This window comes from Crassostrea angulata, chromosome 5, assembly GCF_025612915.1.
Source record: "Crassostrea angulata isolate pt1a10 chromosome 5, ASM2561291v2, whole genome shotgun sequence".
Lineage (NCBI taxonomy): Eukaryota > Metazoa > Mollusca > Bivalvia > Ostreida > Ostreidae > Magallana > Magallana angulata.
In genome coordinates this window covers 51,248,633-51,267,528 of record NC_069115.1, presented here as the reverse complement: position 1 = coordinate 51,267,528, position 18,896 = coordinate 51,248,633, and the positions used below count along the sequence as shown (strand labels likewise).

The 18,896-nt window shown below is 35.6% G+C and overlaps 1 protein-coding gene across 3 annotated transcripts in view; it reads left to right on the top strand.

The window, feature by feature from the left end:
- Positions 1-15,783, top strand: part of LOC128185876 (zinc finger C3H1 domain-containing protein-like) — a 30,318-nt gene extending 14,535 nt beyond the window's left edge. For all 3 annotated transcript variants that reach the window (XM_052855556.1, XM_052855555.1, XM_052855554.1), the window contains 15 exons: positions 648-819; positions 1,068-1,257; positions 1,417-1,602; positions 5,043-5,213; positions 5,486-5,658; positions 6,580-6,700; positions 7,072-7,149; positions 7,550-7,650; positions 7,915-8,025; positions 11,256-11,360; positions 12,573-12,839; positions 13,207-13,308; positions 14,126-14,165; positions 14,592-14,654; positions 14,799-15,783. In XM_052855556.1, coding sequence (XP_052711516.1) covers positions 648-819; positions 1,068-1,257; positions 1,417-1,602; positions 5,043-5,213; positions 5,486-5,658; positions 6,580-6,700; positions 7,072-7,149; positions 7,550-7,650; positions 7,915-8,025; positions 11,256-11,360; positions 12,573-12,839; positions 13,207-13,308; positions 14,126-14,165; positions 14,592-14,654; positions 14,799-14,930 — 2,012 coding nt within the window. In that variant the 3' untranslated portion in view covers positions 14,931-15,783. The remainder of the gene's footprint in view (positions 1-647; positions 820-1,067; positions 1,258-1,416; positions 1,603-5,042; positions 5,214-5,485; positions 5,659-6,579; positions 6,701-7,071; positions 7,150-7,549; positions 7,651-7,914; positions 8,026-11,255; positions 11,361-12,572; positions 12,840-13,206; positions 13,309-14,125; positions 14,166-14,591; positions 14,655-14,798) is intronic.
- Positions 15,784-18,896: the final 3,113 nt, after the last annotated feature.

Sequence of the window (18,896 nt, the reverse complement as noted above, 5' to 3'; positions counted from 1 at the left end):
GAAATTGCCGTAAAGATCTCAGCCTTAGGGCAAGATAATTAACACAACCGGTGTCAGCCTATTGTATAAACAGTAGTATTGATAATTGCCGATTACGTATTTTAAGATTGAATTTGACCATTAAATATTTCTGATTTATACTTTCCACTAACAACTCTTTACAAATAAAATAATTAAATTAAAAAAACATCCCCCGGACCTACTGCAATATTTTCTTCCATTCAAACTTGGTTTCAATTTTACTGCGCAATGTTATCTTCCTTCTAGTGATACATAGAACCATGTGATGATGTGTTTATAAAAATGGAACGGTAAAACTTTTAATTGATTAAGGACAATGTAACATTTTTTAATAACTGTTGTTATTATTATGTATTTAAGTGTTGACAGATGAGTGAAAATGATAATTATTAAAGATGAACAGTGAATTCAACAACGTAATTTTCAATCACACAGCCAACTCAAGATGATTAAAACCAAGATTTTTAATGCTATTTTTAAAAATTTTCTGACATCGAGCCTACGACAAGTCGAACAAGACGATAAGTCGGGTGCTCTGCTTCAGAGGAAAAAAATACCGACTAATCGTCGGAAAAATACGGTACTATTTCTGTCTTGATCCTAATTTTTGAAATCTTTGGCCACAGAGTGGGAACAGCCAGACACTGACCTTGACAATGTCATCGGAGAAGCAGACGTCAGATATTTCATGTCCGACTCTTCCAACATTCAGGACATGGAATCAGCAGTGCTGGAAAATCCAGACGACACAAGCATGTGGATCAAACTGGCCTACAAGAAACTATCTGACACTCAGAGGTAAGTTGCTTGATGTGAATCGCACTCACATTATTTATAAATGGGTCAGAAAAGATTAGAGTAATAATTGAACATGATTTCAAAGCTCAAAGATCAAACAGAAAAGAGATTTACCTTCTGTACTCTCATACAGAATATACCGTAGGTGTATTTTTTCAGAATTGCAAAGTATTAAAAAGGAGGCAAGGGTTACTTTATTATTGTTACTTTGAATAATTTGGATTTAAACCACTCTCTGTATATTTCAGCCACACCCCTTCAGAGTGTTTGGACCATGCCCTCAATGTTCTGTCCAGGGGTCTGGAGAAAAACAAGACCAGTGTGGAATTGTGGGAGAATTATTTGACCCTGTTTGCCAGACACCCTGACAAGCAGGAGCTGGGAGTCATGTGTCAGACCGCCCTTCAGCTGACCCCAAGCTACGCCATCTGGTGGAAGGTATGTCCATTATAACACCCATCTCCCCCGCAATTAGTATATTGTTTTCTGATTGTAAAGCCCCCAACATTTATTGTTATCACATGTAAATGATATTTTAAAAGATTTGTAAAAAATTTCCTCAGTACACACTGTAACTGCTGTTTTGGATTTTTTCAGTATCTTGGTACTATCAAATCACTCCACAAAAAGGCAGACACTTGCGATTCCATTTTGAATTTCCTGAAGTCCCATGATGCAGTTGACTCAGAGCTTCGTTCCTTTTGGTGCCTAGAAACAGTATTATATAAGATGTCGCTTCACTGCTGGAGTGGAAAACACAAGACCGCCGCCAACTTTCTGCAGGTGAGAGATAACTTGTGGTCTGTTCTATGCCTTGTTAGTCTAGAGAGCAGTCCCTAGATAGATAGAAAAGGGGATTAACAAGTTTCAAAATAAGTCAGTTTTAATTTAACTACAAAAGCGTCTAATTTCATTGATACTGCCAAACCATTAAAGTAATACATTGTACAGATAACAACCAAAAATGGGGTTTACATGTTCATGCAGTGTAATGTCAGTTTTAAAGATATCATATGGGATCTTGCATAAGAAACAATTTTATTTAGGAGAAATGTAATCATTGCTGCTACATGAGAGATGAATTTATCATATGCCAATGCATATCTTCTCTTTCAAAGACATTTGTCATTTTTATTTTCTGAGTATTTTGCAGCCCATGTATGTCCTTTCCTCTCAAAGCTTTCCCTTTGTTCATAATTATATCTGAATTTGTACATTTACCTTGCATAACAGTTGAAAAAAGCCCCTCTTTTAAAAGGAAGCAATTGAGACCTATTTGATGAACAATGGCATGTTTTGTGGTTTGCACTCCGTAATTTTTAACTCATAAATGAGAGAAGAAACTACAAAGATTGTGTGTGTCCAAGGTAATTTTAGAATTGCTGTTTCAGGCAAAATATCTACAATTATAAAATCATTAGTTTGTCGGCTTTAAAATCTTAGCATTTTTCTGTCTTGTCACTCTGTTCTCATAACTGTGGTGTCTTTTCAATCCATTTGTTGATAAACAAAATTTATGACATTCCAGAACAAGCAGGAACTTCAGATGATTGAAACACTACACATAAGTCTTAAGTAAGGGGTCACAAGAACTCTTTAATTTGACAAAAATCACTTTTGTAGTGATAAGCCTTTGGCTCACTCCAGATAGTTATCTTGGATGTATCCATTACATCTTAATGTGCTCCTAGGAGATAACCATCGGTAAAAATGATGTTGAATGGACTCCCTGGAAACTGATATGATAGTCTTTAGAACCCCCCAATGAGTGTAACAGTATTTACAGCAGTAGCGGGGGATTGTGCAAAAAGAGAATAACCTTGTAATACGACCTTGAGACCCAAAGCGTTAGGGAGCCTGGTAGAGTTTTGGGCAGAGCCTTTTAGGGAAGTAATGTCAGAGGAGCCCCACCCATTTGGTTTTTTGTTGGGAGGGGAGGAATCATGAAATACCCTTCATCTTGGCGTATCATAAACATATCGTGTTGAACAAAGAGAATTACAAAGGAATAATCCCTGGGTTCACCGGACTACTGTACCTATGGACCTCCTTTTGATCTGTTATTTAGGGAGTATACATAACCAAAAAACAGCGCAGTTTTTGTGACGCAAGGTTGAAGATCCAATCCTTATAGATACCCCTATGTTATAAGTTTCTTGGGTGGATTGTAAATTCCCTAGTAACAGAATACCCCATATGGAGTCTGTTATGGTCAATTATGTTCATTAACTTGTCTTCTGAAGATAAACTACCCTCTATGATGAGTTAACAGAAAATATTGAAATATAATGCTAAACGTTTTGACGCAAGTGGACAATTACTTCATAATAAGCCCCAATGTCATCGGCGACAATGGTGAATGGGTTGCCTTTATCCCCCCCTTCTGCTTGACCCGATTATTTTTATGGATCAATTCACATGTTCACAGCATGAGACCAGATAGTTTTGAGTTAATTCAGCCAAAGACAACAAATTTTTCCATACATTCAATCACCTGAATCACGCACTTATTTCACTATGAGCAGCTCCCCCACCTTCAAATTTGTCATTTAACATTACACTTAAACATCCTATGTGCAGTTTTTTGGGGAGGATGTGCATTGTTGTGGATAATTGGATGAATAGAGTTTAAAAATCACATTCTGAAGACAGTAATGAAAGGTTTTATGCTGTTTTAATGAGCTGTTTGAGAGGGGATTATTGTTGTTAATCATATGATTGCCACCTTGATCTACTTAACAACTGGGAGAGTCGAAAATCATCCCTGGCTTGTGCTTCAAGAGGTTCTGCATTATGAGGCAAAATTAGCCAAAATAACTGACTAATGCAAACTAAATTTATGAAAAATGAGTGAAAATGCTCACCCTGAATTATGAATACATGATAAATAATCTTTATTTATTTTTTTGGAAAAACAGTTAAGATACTTCAACAAGACATAAAATGATGGCACCTGTTTAGTGAAGAAGAGTGTTATTAATTTCAAGGTTTGAAATAGCTGGATGTTATTGAAAATAGCTGGATGTTATTGAAAATATTTCTAGACCACACAGTAAAAAAACATTGAGTCTAAGTATGCTCTTGTCCAAGGCTCTCAATGGTAGCTCACCTGAGCCAGTTGTTAAAGCCCTCAGAGCGTTTAAGTACTGTCTGATAGCTGTCTGAAGAACCCTTGAATTATTTGCTGTCACTGCAACATTAATTGTTCACAAAATCTTGGGTAAGAGTATCCTAATACATTGTCAAGTAGTTGGAACTTGTATTTTCACAAAATGCAGTTGTAACAAGGTTCATTGGAAATATTGTTAATGGATTCTGGTTTTATTTCTTAATTTCTGGCAGAATGAAAATTGCTTTCTATGTGGAAATTCATATCTATGTTAGATGCTTTTGGGTGCAATATGTGTTTTACTTTAAATGACTACTTGCTTACTTTAATAGAGCATGTTTGAAAAGAACTCCAATATCAATAGAATGCTTGATCCAGGCGAGTTTTGGAGTGCAGAGACCTCTTTTTGAGATGATGTTTGGTGCAATGGTTTCTTTTGAATAAGTTTCTCACCCTTGGGAAGCTATTTTTGAAATTATGGCACTTCTAAAAACAATGATGTCAACGTCTTTTGCTGATTATAACAGTTCAGCTCTCTGTCATTAGTTGCATGGAAAATGAAATAGTTTCCTTTGAAAGAATGGAATTTGACATTCTCGTAATAGTGATCATATTATTTAGGGTAAAATCATTATGATACCACTCATCAAAAAGCTACCGATGTACAGTCATTTGAAAAGTTGTAAGATTAATTATGCTGACAAAATATAAGTTGAAACCAAGTTGATGAATCATTGATTTCCATAAAAGACTACATTGGCTATAAATAATGTGGAATCCTACTTGTGGGGGCCAATTTTCAAGGGTTGTTTATTTTTTAGAGGTTCTTGGGATGTGATTTTGTGGGTATATGCTTGTAGTAAAATGAAGAAATACTCAGTACTGTATTTTATTATTCATTGGGGGTGTTAAATTTATGGGTATGAGATATCCACAAAATCAACAAAAAATTGAGCCTCCACAAAGTCTGATGATTTAATAGTACTTGTTCTATGTCAGTACCTGCTAACTGTTAAGTTATTATGCGTACAAAATAGAAGTTGAAACAAAATTTAAAAAAGTCATTGATTTCTGTCAAAAACAACATTGTCCATGAATACTTGTTGTATTTCAGTACCTGCTAACTGCTGAGGGACCTAACAGGTACGATTGGCTGAAGTCTGCACTGTCCGTGGAGGACCGGTGTGTCCTATGGCTGGCCTTCCTCCACATCATGGGCTACAAGTCTGTCCCCCACCAGCTCTACGACCCAACCAACCAGTCCACAGGGAAGATTGTCTGTAAGGTAAGATATAGACAGGACAGGTGCCCCTCTCTCACCTTTCTCAGATCTATTGGATACGAGTTGGACATCAACTGCCCTGAAGTGTTATTAAAATAATCCCTCTCTACAAAAAGAGAAAAGAAAAGAAATGTCAGTAAGGTAGATTATTAATACAAAGCTTGATCTGCTACCTATATTGTCATCCAATAGAATCATGCTTGAATTAAGAAATTAGAAATGTATTATTTCACAAATATTCTAAGTGAATTGAATTGTACATGTACTGTTTTTAGGAGAATTTGACCTTAAACTGGGAGTTGACCCCTGACCTTCTGCTACCAGTGGACCATTTCAAGGAGATGATGTGGAAGGCCTGTGACTTTGTGAGGAGTCTGGAGGGAGAGGAGATATCCCAGGGTTCCATGCTGTTCACCAATCTCTTTCACCTCCTTAAAGTCAGCACCATGTAAGTTTGGGGAGTGTTACTAACATATTTTCAAATTTTGACTGTTGTTTTTAAATTTTTGTGCAACAATTGAATTTTGATTGGGGAGATTCTGAGAGTCGCATGCATTTGATAGTGTAAGTGTGCAGTGATATTTGAGCAAGTAAGTTTTGTTTACTGTGAAGTGGATATAGTGATAATGGTAAAGTATTTCAGTTCCTCTCATTGAATATAATGTAAATGTTGATAATTGTCGTCATATTTCACAGACAGATCTGGGACAGAAGGGTACCAATTTGCCCTGTACATTTGCTATGGCAAACACTTGACAAGGGAATGATATCTTTTTTTGCAATGTCTTTTGTTAAAAACAACATTCAGGCAATAAAAGTCACATTGCTATATTTAATTTGTCATTTCTCTAAACCAGCTGCCTCTCTGAATTCTGTAAAAGATAAAAAAAAATTAACTAATTGTTCTCTTATATTTTAATGTCTTTTGGCTTAAAATGAAGGTATGAAAAATAACACTTTTAGCTAAATCCCAGTAAAGAATGTATAACAGGCAAATAGTCATTGTCAATGAATTGTTTTTTGTGGTGACTCTGGCTTCTAGTACCACCAGCCAGTAATGTCACATCCGACCTGAAATTAAACACCTTTTGTTAAAGTCTTTGGGGCTGTTAATCATTCCTTTTGTAGGTTGAAGCTATGGTCTTTACAGAGTCTGAGTTTACTGGTCCATTTTTTACATCATCTACAATAGATAAAAATGAAAATAAAACCAGATGTATTTCAAACTTGCACAAAAACTGAAATTACACAATGCATGGCAATATGTATTAAAGGTGAAATAAAACACGATGTTTTAAAAGTGAAATTGAATGGTATAACTTATCAATGACAACTTTATTTACTCCCTCTCACTGTTTCACTGATGTAGGTATGAGGAGGCCGCTAACTTGGGTCGACAACTTCTGATGAAGGACCCTAGCCTGGTCAGTGTGTGGGTGTGTGTGGCAGATCTCTACAGCCACTGTGGAGAACCTCAGGCCACTAGACAGGTAATTTTACTAACACCTACACTTAACTCCCCTGTAAGGAACCGCATGCCACTAAGCAGATAATATCACTAATATCTACACTAAAACACCACTACGGGAAGCTAAATGCCACTAGATGGCCAGATGTCACCAATATCTACACTAGAACTTAAAACTACACTAGTAGCAGGTCAGTTGACAGGTAACATATCACTAACATATACACGACTAGCAGACAACTAGACAGGTTATGTTACTACTATCTACACTAGAACTCTATTGTGGAGAACCAATGGCCACTACACAAGTCAAATCAATGAAGTCTGCTCTAAAAATGTAAAAACCTAATACAACAGCAACAAATTATTGATAAACATTTGATTCATTTACAGGTATTTGCAGACAGTTTAGATGCCAATCCATTTAGTCCTCATCTGTACTTCTATGCAGCAAACTTTGAACTAAAGCAGGTAAATCAGTTGAATTTACTTAAAGAATTGAGACTCTTTGTATTTTTGAAAGTTTTGAACAATTTCAAATAAAGTTAAAACATAATGCAGGAGAAGGAGAGTTTACTTATACTGTAGATTCCTAAATAAACGTGAGGAATTAATATTCGCATAAAACCGCAAGCAGCACATCTCATGGAATTTAAAATCTCCCTTTAATTTTTCGGACAGATGTAAACTATTGGAATTATGATAAGAATTTGGCTTTCCTGATTCTATATTCTTGCGATTTGATGCCAAACCATTGAATCAGGGAATTAAGTACATGTACTAGTGTAAAATAAGAATCTACAGTACTTAGTTGATACATGTAGTACATGTATCAATCTATGAAAGTCCTCCTTGATTTGACATTTTACAGGGAGAGACAAACAAGGCCATAGAGACGTTGGAGAAGAGTGTCCTTGTGTTCTACGATGTCGACATCGAGTCAGATTTAGCTGACCCCAATCTTCTCTTCTGGTATGTTAGCATTTTACCGTATATCTGGGTTTTTTTGCATGTCACAAAATTTTCGAAAATGGAGGAAATACGATTTTAAAATTGTCTGATAGAAAATAATATGAGATATAATTTCTGCATTTTTTATTTTTTGGGATTTTAAAGAGATTGAGAAAATTAAATCATCGCGAAAATTACGGGATATACCGTATCCATTCTGTATTACAAACCAAAACCAGTGGATTATGATCAGTATGGTAATTGGATATTATTTCTATTTTTTAGTTCCCTCTTGAATGAGGACATCCCGGTGAAATACACACCCCCAAACATCAAGGAGGCTGTGACCCCAGAACTTATCCTGGAGGAGAATCTCTATCTGTGGCTAAACTACAGGTCTGTGAGAGAGAGAGAGAGAGAGAGAGAGAGAGAGAGAATCATTAATATGAGATAGATAATGTTAAAAACATTATGCTCACATACAGTTTGAAAAGTTCGAATGTAGAGCAAAGTAAAAAGTTGCAAAAGCAGGAAGAATAAAGTTGAAATGTATTTATAGAAGAAAATATTTGTTAAAATTGAAACACATAATTTGCCTCTTAGCTGATAAAAAATGGCAGGATGCATTTTATTTTCCTGTTGTCTGATGTGGTGGGAACATAAAGTGAAAACAAAAATGGCTGGATTCTTGCTGTATTTATGCAGTTTCTCCAGGCAACACTAAATTTCAGAAAGTTTTTCACCCCATGAGACATGATGTATGCTTGCTGTCTAATGACATTTACTTGTGATGGTGTGTATCTGTGTAATAAATGAATATACGGTGGAATTAGAGGATTAATCTCCATTCAAACAGGAGATACAGTAAATATTTTTGTGTCCAAAGAGTTCTATCAAGTTTCCATCTTGCAAAATTATTTCGTTGAATGAATGACTCTATCAAACTGTTTCACTCAGATCTTTTTATCTTGAACTCATTTGTATCTTGACAAAAATCTAACTACCCATTCAAAATAATTATGTAATTTGTACAAAGATGAGCAGAGAAATGAAGGTTATATATATAAAAAAAAATAAAAAAAAAAATGCGGTTAATGTATTGATGCTGGTTCGTTCTCATACTTTTAATATAAAATTAGTTGGAGTATTTTTCTGCACTGTGAATTGAGATTGTTAAGGAAGGAAACTAACACATCTGAGGCTGTAATGTAACTTGCCATTGGCAAAGTGGGCTGATTAATGAGATGGCGAGTTGTTTGGTGCTGTTCCATCATTTGTCATAGACTGGACAAATGACTGGTCGCAGGAATGCAGTAAGAAGGTGTGCTATTGGCAAGGACACAGGAAATATTCATCTATTGGATTTTAATTTAACTTGAAGGTTTTTTCACTGAAATACACTCAAGTTTAACTTAAAGGTATATTTCACTGTAAACAGTCATCAGGTTGAATACAATTTTTAGCTGGTTTTTAAGAGAGATTGAATTAAAAACAATTACAGGGGTGGCTCTATGCATTGACTTTTTTTTGGTTTAATTACACTTTATTAAGGTCCATTATGGGTTTTAAAAAGTAACCCTATTTTAAAATTTATGTCATAACATCTCCACTGTGTCTTTGACAACTGTGTAAACAACTTAACTACAGCCACAGTCCTGTGTTGGTTATTTATGATAATGACACCTCCCTAGATGTCACCCACTAACTACTCCATCATCTACCGACCTCTTAACCTGTCAGTCAGGCAGCAAGTCACTCTGTATCAGATAGAATCGTCACCTCTGTCCAGGCCTTACGCCATTACAATAATTACACTATAATTTAAAACATCTCATACTTGAAATTTTCATTTCTGCCCAGTAACAATGACTATAGTAGACATGTTTGCTTTTACGTTGGATATGATATTTCATTTTTTTTAGCTCTGACATTTTTTTCCAGTTGTTAACATGTATTGCTTGTGTTTAAATATACTTATTATTAGGGTTTGGATCACTTCATTTTAGCTATGTTAATTGAGTGCATGTTTCGCAATATTTACATCCCACTCAGAGAGAGGTTTTTAAATGCACAAATTATTAAAATTGCAGATTGTTAAAAAATTAGATGTTCTTTTACGTTTTTTAAAATGATAAATGTCTCTACATGACATTCTTGGGTTTTTTTTTATCTTCATTCATCAAGTTGTTTATGCAAGTATAATTGCAATCATGTTAGATGCAATTTTCCTAAATAATTCACAGTCAGTAAACAGATAAAAAAAACAGATTGAAAGAAATTCTAAATACCAGGTCAGTTTGTGTCCTCAATAACTTTAACCTTTCTATTGGGGGAGATTTGTCTCCCTTTGAAGTAATTTTGGATTTAGCCCCCTCAAGACAAGACTGTCCTAGAATTGAGTAGGATCCACCTCTATAATTAATGGGAGACTTGTGGGACATTTGTTTCTGGTGCAGAATTTCCAGGACCCCGGGGATATCCATGTTATACGAATCTGTGTAACTCAGAGCAAAGTGCCCATACGTTTAGATAATTAGGTCATAAGTCATACCTACAGAATGGGATTGCGTTTTTTTTATTATTATTTATTTTAAAGCTGAAAATGGGAGAGAAAAATTTTGGACATGATTTAAACAATATCCACAGGACTTTGCCATTTCTTTATGTTTGCGCTTAAAGCATTCATCCTTCATGTTATGTAGATCTAATGTAACAATCAACTGAAGGAATGCTGACCTGTTTTGTGTTCACTCAGGTGCTTTAAAAAGGATCCATCTTTTTGGGGAAAGTTCCTGTGCAGGGTTACAATGTCTTTGGCATTGTGGCCCAAAGTAAAATGCAGGCCACACAAATTTCTTTTCCAATTAAGCCATCCACCATGAAAATTCACACCGTTTCTTTTCATCTGTCATGTTTGCAGCTTAGGGCACTATTTCATCCTCTGAAATATTACGAATGAAACATTGTTTTGAAAGGAATTAATTATGCATGTTTCAAATTGTGTGACCTCATTAACATTTTTTTGGTTATTAATTTATGTTAAAGAGCAGGAAAGATCAATCCTACATAATATGCTTCAAAACAACAAAACACATTGTTGATTCTGATGTGGAGATGTTGTTTATCTCCTGAAAGAAAAAGCGATGTAGGTTCATAGAGTTGCAAAAAACAAGGAGTATTTCATTACTCATCCAGACAAGTTGGGGGTGGGTGTATGCATGATACAGATAAATGCATTTTTTTGTAAAGGGATTTTCTAACTAAAAATATAATTATTGGTTGGTTTCATTTTGTAAGAGATTGCATAGTCATAACATTGATCCTGACTTCATGCATTAATCTATACAAATACGGTATTGTTCAAATTGACTAGATTTCTTAGAGTTTGTCTTTTGACAGTCAGCTTTGTTTATTGGCTTTATGTTACACAAATTCTCTTTGAAGTCATCTTTTGACTGTGGTAAGAGATTAAGTTTTTCATAAATGTATTTAACGTCAGTTGATGATGGTTTCCTCTGTATGGATTTATCTTGTGTTTATGATTTCTTGATCCTTCAGAATTCTTTTTTTTTTTTGTTATATTTCCATTTTAATAACTTCTTGTCAATTTTATGGTTTTTTTACAGTCTTCTGTTGGAGCTACAGGGTGACACATCTGCTGCGTTGGAAGCCTATGAAACCATGCTGGGCTCCATGGAAACGACCTCTGACCTGACAGAGGTTTGGTGCAGGTAATGCTACCTTAATTAACCTACCTGTACTTATATGTTTAAAAATAAAAGGAAAAAGCACATTTTATTCTAAGAATTATTCAAATGTCATGCCTGTTTTAGTAGTCATTGAATAGGAACAAGGAAATGTTAAAGCCCAAACTGCTACAATCACATTAAATGCTTAACCTTTACTTACACTGGAATCTTAGAACATGACCAAGAGAAAAAATCCCAAGGCTAAATCGGAAAATGCAAGCTAGCTGTTTTAACTTTGATGTAGCTAGATATATAGGTTTGTGCCTGTTCACTTAGCTTCAAACATGAATTCAACCTTGGAAAAAAGATACCTTTTGATAATATATCTGTTTCAAACTTCAGAGTAAATACCTGTACCATTAAGCTGTGGTAGTATGTGGTGAAAAAGATGTGTTGGTGTCTTGTTTAAGATTTTATGATCAAATTTTTCATCTTTTCCCAGATGCCATAAACTAAGAAAACATGGTCAGAATTTCAAATTATAGTTATCATTTTATCATGCCTGACCCATAATCTCCTCAGTCATAAAACTTTGGTGACAAATTTAGAAATTTATCACAGACATGCGAGCAAAGTTCCCAAGTTGTTGGATAGGTTTTCTGTCAGGCTTGCAACGTACTGTATGAAGAACGCACAGTCCAGACTCCATTACAACTCTCCTGATTTAGTGCCTCTGTCATGTGATTGCAGGGTTATGGAGTAGTTCTGTCCAGACCAGGAGGGTTCAGATGGTAGATGTTTATTGTTTATTTCAGGTGCGTTAATTAATCAGAGCCACTGGTTACACCAGGGCAGGGTTTCCTTCGGCATTTGTAAGGTGGTGTAACTTGTTTGTCTTTAGATTTATGAGTCTGCTTGAACCAGAAGAGGGTTCAGCGATATGTTCATGCATATTTTTCACGAAATGCAGAGCAATTGATTCATAGGAAATGTTTTGACAAGACATAAAACTGTTACAAGAGGTTTTCTTACAAACATTCACAGATTCAACATGAGAATTGGTCATTTGTTTTCTTTCAACCTGAGACGTAGTTATCATGTTTAACAAACTTTTCTTCACATTATCCTTGTCCAATCAAGTTGTTGTATTGGAATTAATGATCATGATGGTATTTCATTGACCTGTTTCAATTAGTTTTATTCTATAGTTCATTGTGAGTGTCATGTCCTTTTACCTCCAATTCCCGCCAACAGATATCTAGCCTTCAGCCAGAGGCTCATGGTTGCCAAGGAGACAGTTGCTATGGGAGCCAAGACCTATGTAAGCCTGTTCAATCGAGCCCTGACTTCTGTCCCCACGATGTTTGACACCCCCCACTCCCCAGGATCCACCTGGCTGAATTATCGCCCTGTCAACAGGATCATTGACCTCTACATCAGCAGCGTTCCCAAGGACGACCGATTGTCCGAGTATCAGATGATTCTGGAGAAGATGCCACTCAATGTGGAGTTGCTCCTACGGTAGAAAATTAGTCGTCCTTGTTCATTCTATCCTCTTATTTATATTTGGCATAATAGCATTACCATCCATCATTATACATGTTTCTAGATTAAAAATAGAGATAAAAGGCAGTTTGTTTCAGTATTTATTGTTCAAAGTCTGCCATTAGTAAAATGATTTGGTGGTTTTCGGTTGAGATGTATTTCCATTACCCACCATCTTTATACCTTTCATTGAATTTAAGTGCATGCAATAGAAATCCTTCCTATTTTGTATATCCTATGTTGTTTAAAAATATTACTCCTTACCCTCAAGAATATAAATGTATATAAGAGTTTTAGCATTGATGTGAATTTCCTGATGCTCTAATCCTTGGTGATGGTACAGGGTGTGTCAAGAGGTGATACAGAGGGAGAACTTCTACCAGGCCAAGAGTCTCTGCACCACCGCAGTCATAGAGAAGCTGGCCAACCCAGCTCTGTGGAAGATGTAAGTCTATACTATCACTGCAGCCAGGTAAGGACAGCTTACCAGTTCATACTCAGTCCTCATTACTCTCATCGAAATATCCCTGTACTGTTCACTAGAATTTCTGTTGGCATGTGATTGTTCAGATCAAAGGTTGTTTTGGCAATACTCATGCTTGATTTTGTGTTTAAGACATTCTTTTCATTGTGATCATATTTTTGATGTTTACAATCTTTTTAAATATTTAAAATTAAAAAGACAAGGATTTTTTGCAATATTTAACCTCTAAAAGCTAGCAATGACATGATCAGAATTGTTTCAGAAAAAAGAAACAAACATGACCTTCTCTGATTTGTAAGATGATCAAAGATTCTCTGCTGGAATACCCCCCGAATTCTGCTATGAAGTTTTCCTGTGTTACCTATTGCCTGTATTATTAAATAGATGTTTTGTGTTTGTCGTGTTTCTGATAACTGGATGTTGTAACCTGATAGTCTTGTAAAATTTTGTAAAAATCCTTTGAATCAGGATGTATCGGAGTAGTTGGTGTTAGAGAAACAAATAGGCTTGTAGCTTGACAGAGCGTATAGGGTTTCTTACAGCAGCAAGGATGGAGTTCTTCCACCTCCTCTGTTCAGTAAAGTACAATAAAAACCCATCACGTTGTAGTGCATGTTAACTTAAGAGCTGCCTTGTACATCGGGGATTAACCCTGGATAGTAAATGGTGATATTGAGACAGTTGTGAACAGATTAGGGGACATTCTTTGTTGTAGGGAAGTTTTCCCAGAAGCAGATGGAGGGCAGTTTAAGTTGACTTTGCCCTCTTTTCTTTGTAGGGCGATATCTTTGAGCTTGAAACTGGAGAATATAGCAGAGGTATGTGTATCTGTATAGATAAAAGGTAAATATGCAGCAAGGTTGTCATAAAGAGGGATGTTTACGACCTCACCTGCAGTACAAATTGAAACTGATCAACATTATGCAGCATGTTTGGGAAAGGATAATCAAAAGTTGCTTTATCATGGCTCTCGACCGCAAAAATATGCTGCAGCGTAAATTGATACACAATCATATAGATAGGTATTTTTTTGTGATATGATCCTGAAGTAGCCTCCAGAAGTCAGTAGCAGGTATGTCTTTGTTGTTTTTGTTTGGAGAATTCAATATTACTAATTTTATCAATGTGTTCATATGAAATCCAATGTTGTTGATGCAATGTCTATTAAAAACATGATCAGTTACTAGAGTGTCACACATGAATTCATTGTACATTAACAAATAAGGAACTTGATCTCTTTTTAGACTCGAAGACTTTTCCACAAAGCAGTTCAGTTCCATCCGTACCATGTGACCTTTTGGAAAGATGTAAAATCTATCACTTTTCTTCAAGTCCAAGTTTATCTTCGAAATCAATTTATAGTCAAAGAAGTTTTTTTAAGTGCAATAATAAGAGGCTGAATCAAGCTTTCTATACATTATCCTGGCACTTTTCAATCTTTCTTGTTGTAGTTCCTGCTGTTTGAAGTCACCCATGGCTCCTGTACAATGGTACCAAGGATACAGAAGCGTTGCCAAGAGCTCGGCGTAGAAATTGAGGAATTTTCACAATTTTTAACAAATTATTCAAAAGCTTCCTCTTGACAATAAGGAAGCATATGCAAGGAAATAGTAATCATTATTCAAATCATGACATCAATGCTCAAATACATTTCAAGAATTACAATTCGTCGGACATGGTGAAGCTGATATTTCTGAGCAAGTATCGTAAGTATATTAAGCCTTTAACATGGAAGAGGTCCCCTGCAGGACGGGGGAAAGGCCCCCTTCTTGCCAAGTTTATATCATATAACTCTGTACACTGTAAAAAATATATATACGGACCCCATGTTAAGGGCTTGGGCTTTTCTTTATTTTCATGGAATGTTGTGAGCTAATATTTTATCTTGTGTTTGTCATACAATACACTCCCAAGATGTCCCTTGAGCTTCATTGTGGAAACTGGCTTTTTGTGGTCTGTCCATGTGTGAAGACAAAAGCGAGAAGATTTGAGTGAGTGAAAGAACCCTGAGGATGAATGTATTGGACATTGAATCAAAAAACTGATCATGTTGTCTTTCCAACGAATTGAAAATTTTGAATATTAATTTGCATTAATATTCAAAGGCATTAGCATATATACCTCAAGTTTTTGTTTATTTAAAAAAGTAATGATTAAGGAGCTAAATGGTGATAATCAATTTTGATCTACTTAATGGTTTTTTTTATGCTTTTGGTGTCTGGTATGGGTAAAGTTTTGGATCAGTGGAAAGGTTAAATCAGTATTTTTTCATTGTTTGATGAAAGTTTTTGAGAGGTATACATGCTATCCCAGTGAATTTGATTGTAGTGATGTTGTGAGTAAATGTGTTGTTATTACATCTTATGAATTTTATATCACTTCTACAATCATTTTTTTGACGATTCTTTTATGAATTAAATAAATATTCATTTCAAACTGATCTCTCATGTTATTACTCTGGAGGAGTTGAAAAAGACAAAAGAAAAGTCCTTTCTTTAGCATTTGGAAGCTGTATGTTGGAAGGCTAATTAGTACAATTATATGAAGTAGTAATTTATAAAGCTTGACCTGTGACCTCTGTATGATTAATGACCATGTGGTGGCACACTGATGCTTGGAGTAGTGGTGACTCAGGACCGTGGTTATGAAACAATAAAATTTCCAGAATCCCTGGTGTTGTGACGTCAGCCACTTTGGTTAGAATGACTTACATGTGCTGTATAGGACAGTTTGAGGATAAAACTCAATACATTATTGGAGTATCTTTTCAAGTTAGAAATCGTGTTCACAGAGCAACGGACAAAACCAATTTTAATAAAATTTGTCAGTGTATGAATGTACCAGTCATTTTTCCGCATTGCATCCTACCTTCATACCCACAGGAACCACGATTGGTGTACCGTAGAAGACAATTTTCAATAAATTTTAAGTCAGAAAAGATAATTGTTGAATTGTGGTCATACATATCTAAATATTTCAAACAATGAACCATATGTACATTATGAGTATTTTTTTCTTCTTTTTTTTTTTAAAGAAAATCCTTACATTTCATTTGGGTAATAAGATACTTTCTTTGGTTGTTCATTGGGGTATGAAGGTTATGGACATGACAAAAAAAACCTTACTTACGATCAGAAAGTTACATTGACAGAAGAGCCAAAGAGTCTCCTCAGTTGATCTTGCTCTCGTTTGTTTTCAGTGTTTCCAAAATTAAAAATTTTAAAATTTCCAAAAATTAAAGCAATTGTGTGGAAATAATAAAAAAATTATGAAAAAAAATCGTTCAATGTATAATGTATGAAAAGAATTGGAACTGATGGACCAGTCCATGCGTTAGTGAACAGCGAAGTTCTGCTGCTTCTCTAACCCAGAAACTTAAAAAGGTGTGAAATCGGTGACTGACGACTCAACAGCTGGAACGTGTATACTGTGTGTTTTGTGGTCGGGATCAGTGAAACAGCGGACAGTTATGTATGTTAGGGATGACCCGGTGAAAACTGATGTCAGCCATTATGTCAGGCTTAAAAGACTTTTGAAATTTAGATTATGATAATATGACTTTTGAAAATTGCATTTTGTTTATGTAGGTCGTTTGTCTTAGGGTCTTTTTATTTTGAAGACATTCCGTAAATCTTTGCTGCTAGATGGAAACTATAACCATCTCTCTCTCTCTCTCTCTCTCTCTCTCTCAAATATGCCCGAATTCAAAGAAACCGAAACATGAAGTTTCAATATCTGTATCGGACTGAATTAGGTCCTAACAAAAATATAGTGTTGTCATTACGAAGATCAACCCTTTTAGCAAGATCCCTATTATGTATGACTGAAGGTTAACGCAAAAACTCTCAATGACAATGTAAGAAAGCGGCTCGTGGACCTAATACATAATACTAAGTACACCCCCTATGTATGATGTATGAATAGAATAAATTAACTGGTAATGTTTAATCTGTAGATCCATTTATAAACAAAAATATCGATATTAGGGGGACCCGACCACTTCTGACGACAGGACCCTATTTACATTGAGTCAACAAGAATGACAGGCGAACTCTCCTTTTTCCGGAATGAATGAAAAACGGGCGCTCATGAGGTGTGTCATAATGTTAAGTTAGCGTTTAAGGGGCAAGTGGATAAACCGACGGATTTGTACACTTCTAGACGTCTTGGAGGACCCTTACCAAAAACAGTACATAGAAAATCGATTAAAGGTTTGCTAAAACGGATCTCATTAAGGAGGCTAAATGGTCAATAATTGGTTTATATAATCATCTTTAAACTTACTAAAAATAACTTTGTTATAATCTCAATTGACAAATGGTCTTTACATCCTGTTTAATAATTGATTTAAAGATTAAGAGATAAATTCGCCATGCAGACTCTTCTATGTTTGGAGATAGATAATTCATATAGAATGGGTTCCATCCTTAACCTCATAATAATCGTTAATAATATGCGTTTGGAGATTTTATATTCCTTCCTGGTTTTTTTAGATACATTTTCTCTTGTTTAAATCACCTACAAAGTAGCACAAATTATGACTATATTTAGACCGCTCTGCAATTAAATAATTAGGATGTTGGTCATTGCCACACTATGAGCACATTGACAAGATGAACTACCAGTTATCACTTCAAACACCCTCGTTGTCATGATGATGACAGCGATTAGCTCCGTCATAGCTAGGAGCATCAGGGCTCTACGTCCACGTGACTGACCAGCGCCGATGGCGGGGAATGAGAAGACATAAAAAAAACCCTGCAGGAAGTATCCATTGTAAAGTGAAACATTATTCTGACCAATCTATATAGCAACGAATATATTTATTCCAATCAACCGTTCATTTCCTTATAGAACTGTAAAGCTCTAACGAAGGCAGTTTGGAGACCTCTTGAAGTTTGACATCAATGTGTCTAGTGGCTAATTCTTGAATGAAAGAAAATCTGGATCGAGTCATAGTCGTTAGACAGTATATTGCGGTCATCCTAGTTGCCGTTTATGCCAACATACTTCAATGGAGTGAATACCTATATCACCGCGAGGTTTCACCGCGTACCAAACACCGTGTTCGGGTGACCAATAAAGAACGCCTTTTCTACCATTCTCTGTCCATACCTCTCCCAATTTGTCACATCCAGCTTGCTGTAAGCAATGCTTGCTATGATAAATGAAGCCATTTGATATTTACAGTGTTTTCAACACTTTTAACATTACTATTACCAACAATAGCCCGCGGGTCCAATAGCCTCTACTCGCCGACTCGGATGTACATTTAATTAGTTGCACGTGCATCGCAGGGCACCCAGTGGGTGATTATGACGGGCAATAACAGTCGACATCCAGTAGATGACTATGGGAGCAGTTGCTCTTTTTTTCGCTTTTCTGAGAAAGCGAAATGCCGAAACTATATACCAAGTTAATCATCAATATGTGAGGGATGGGGTTAATTACATTGGGAAGTAACTAATTGTATCTAAAATGTTAATGTTACTATATATTTGAATATAGATGGATTGAAGACGCTTCGGAACTTTTAAGAGAGTTTTTGT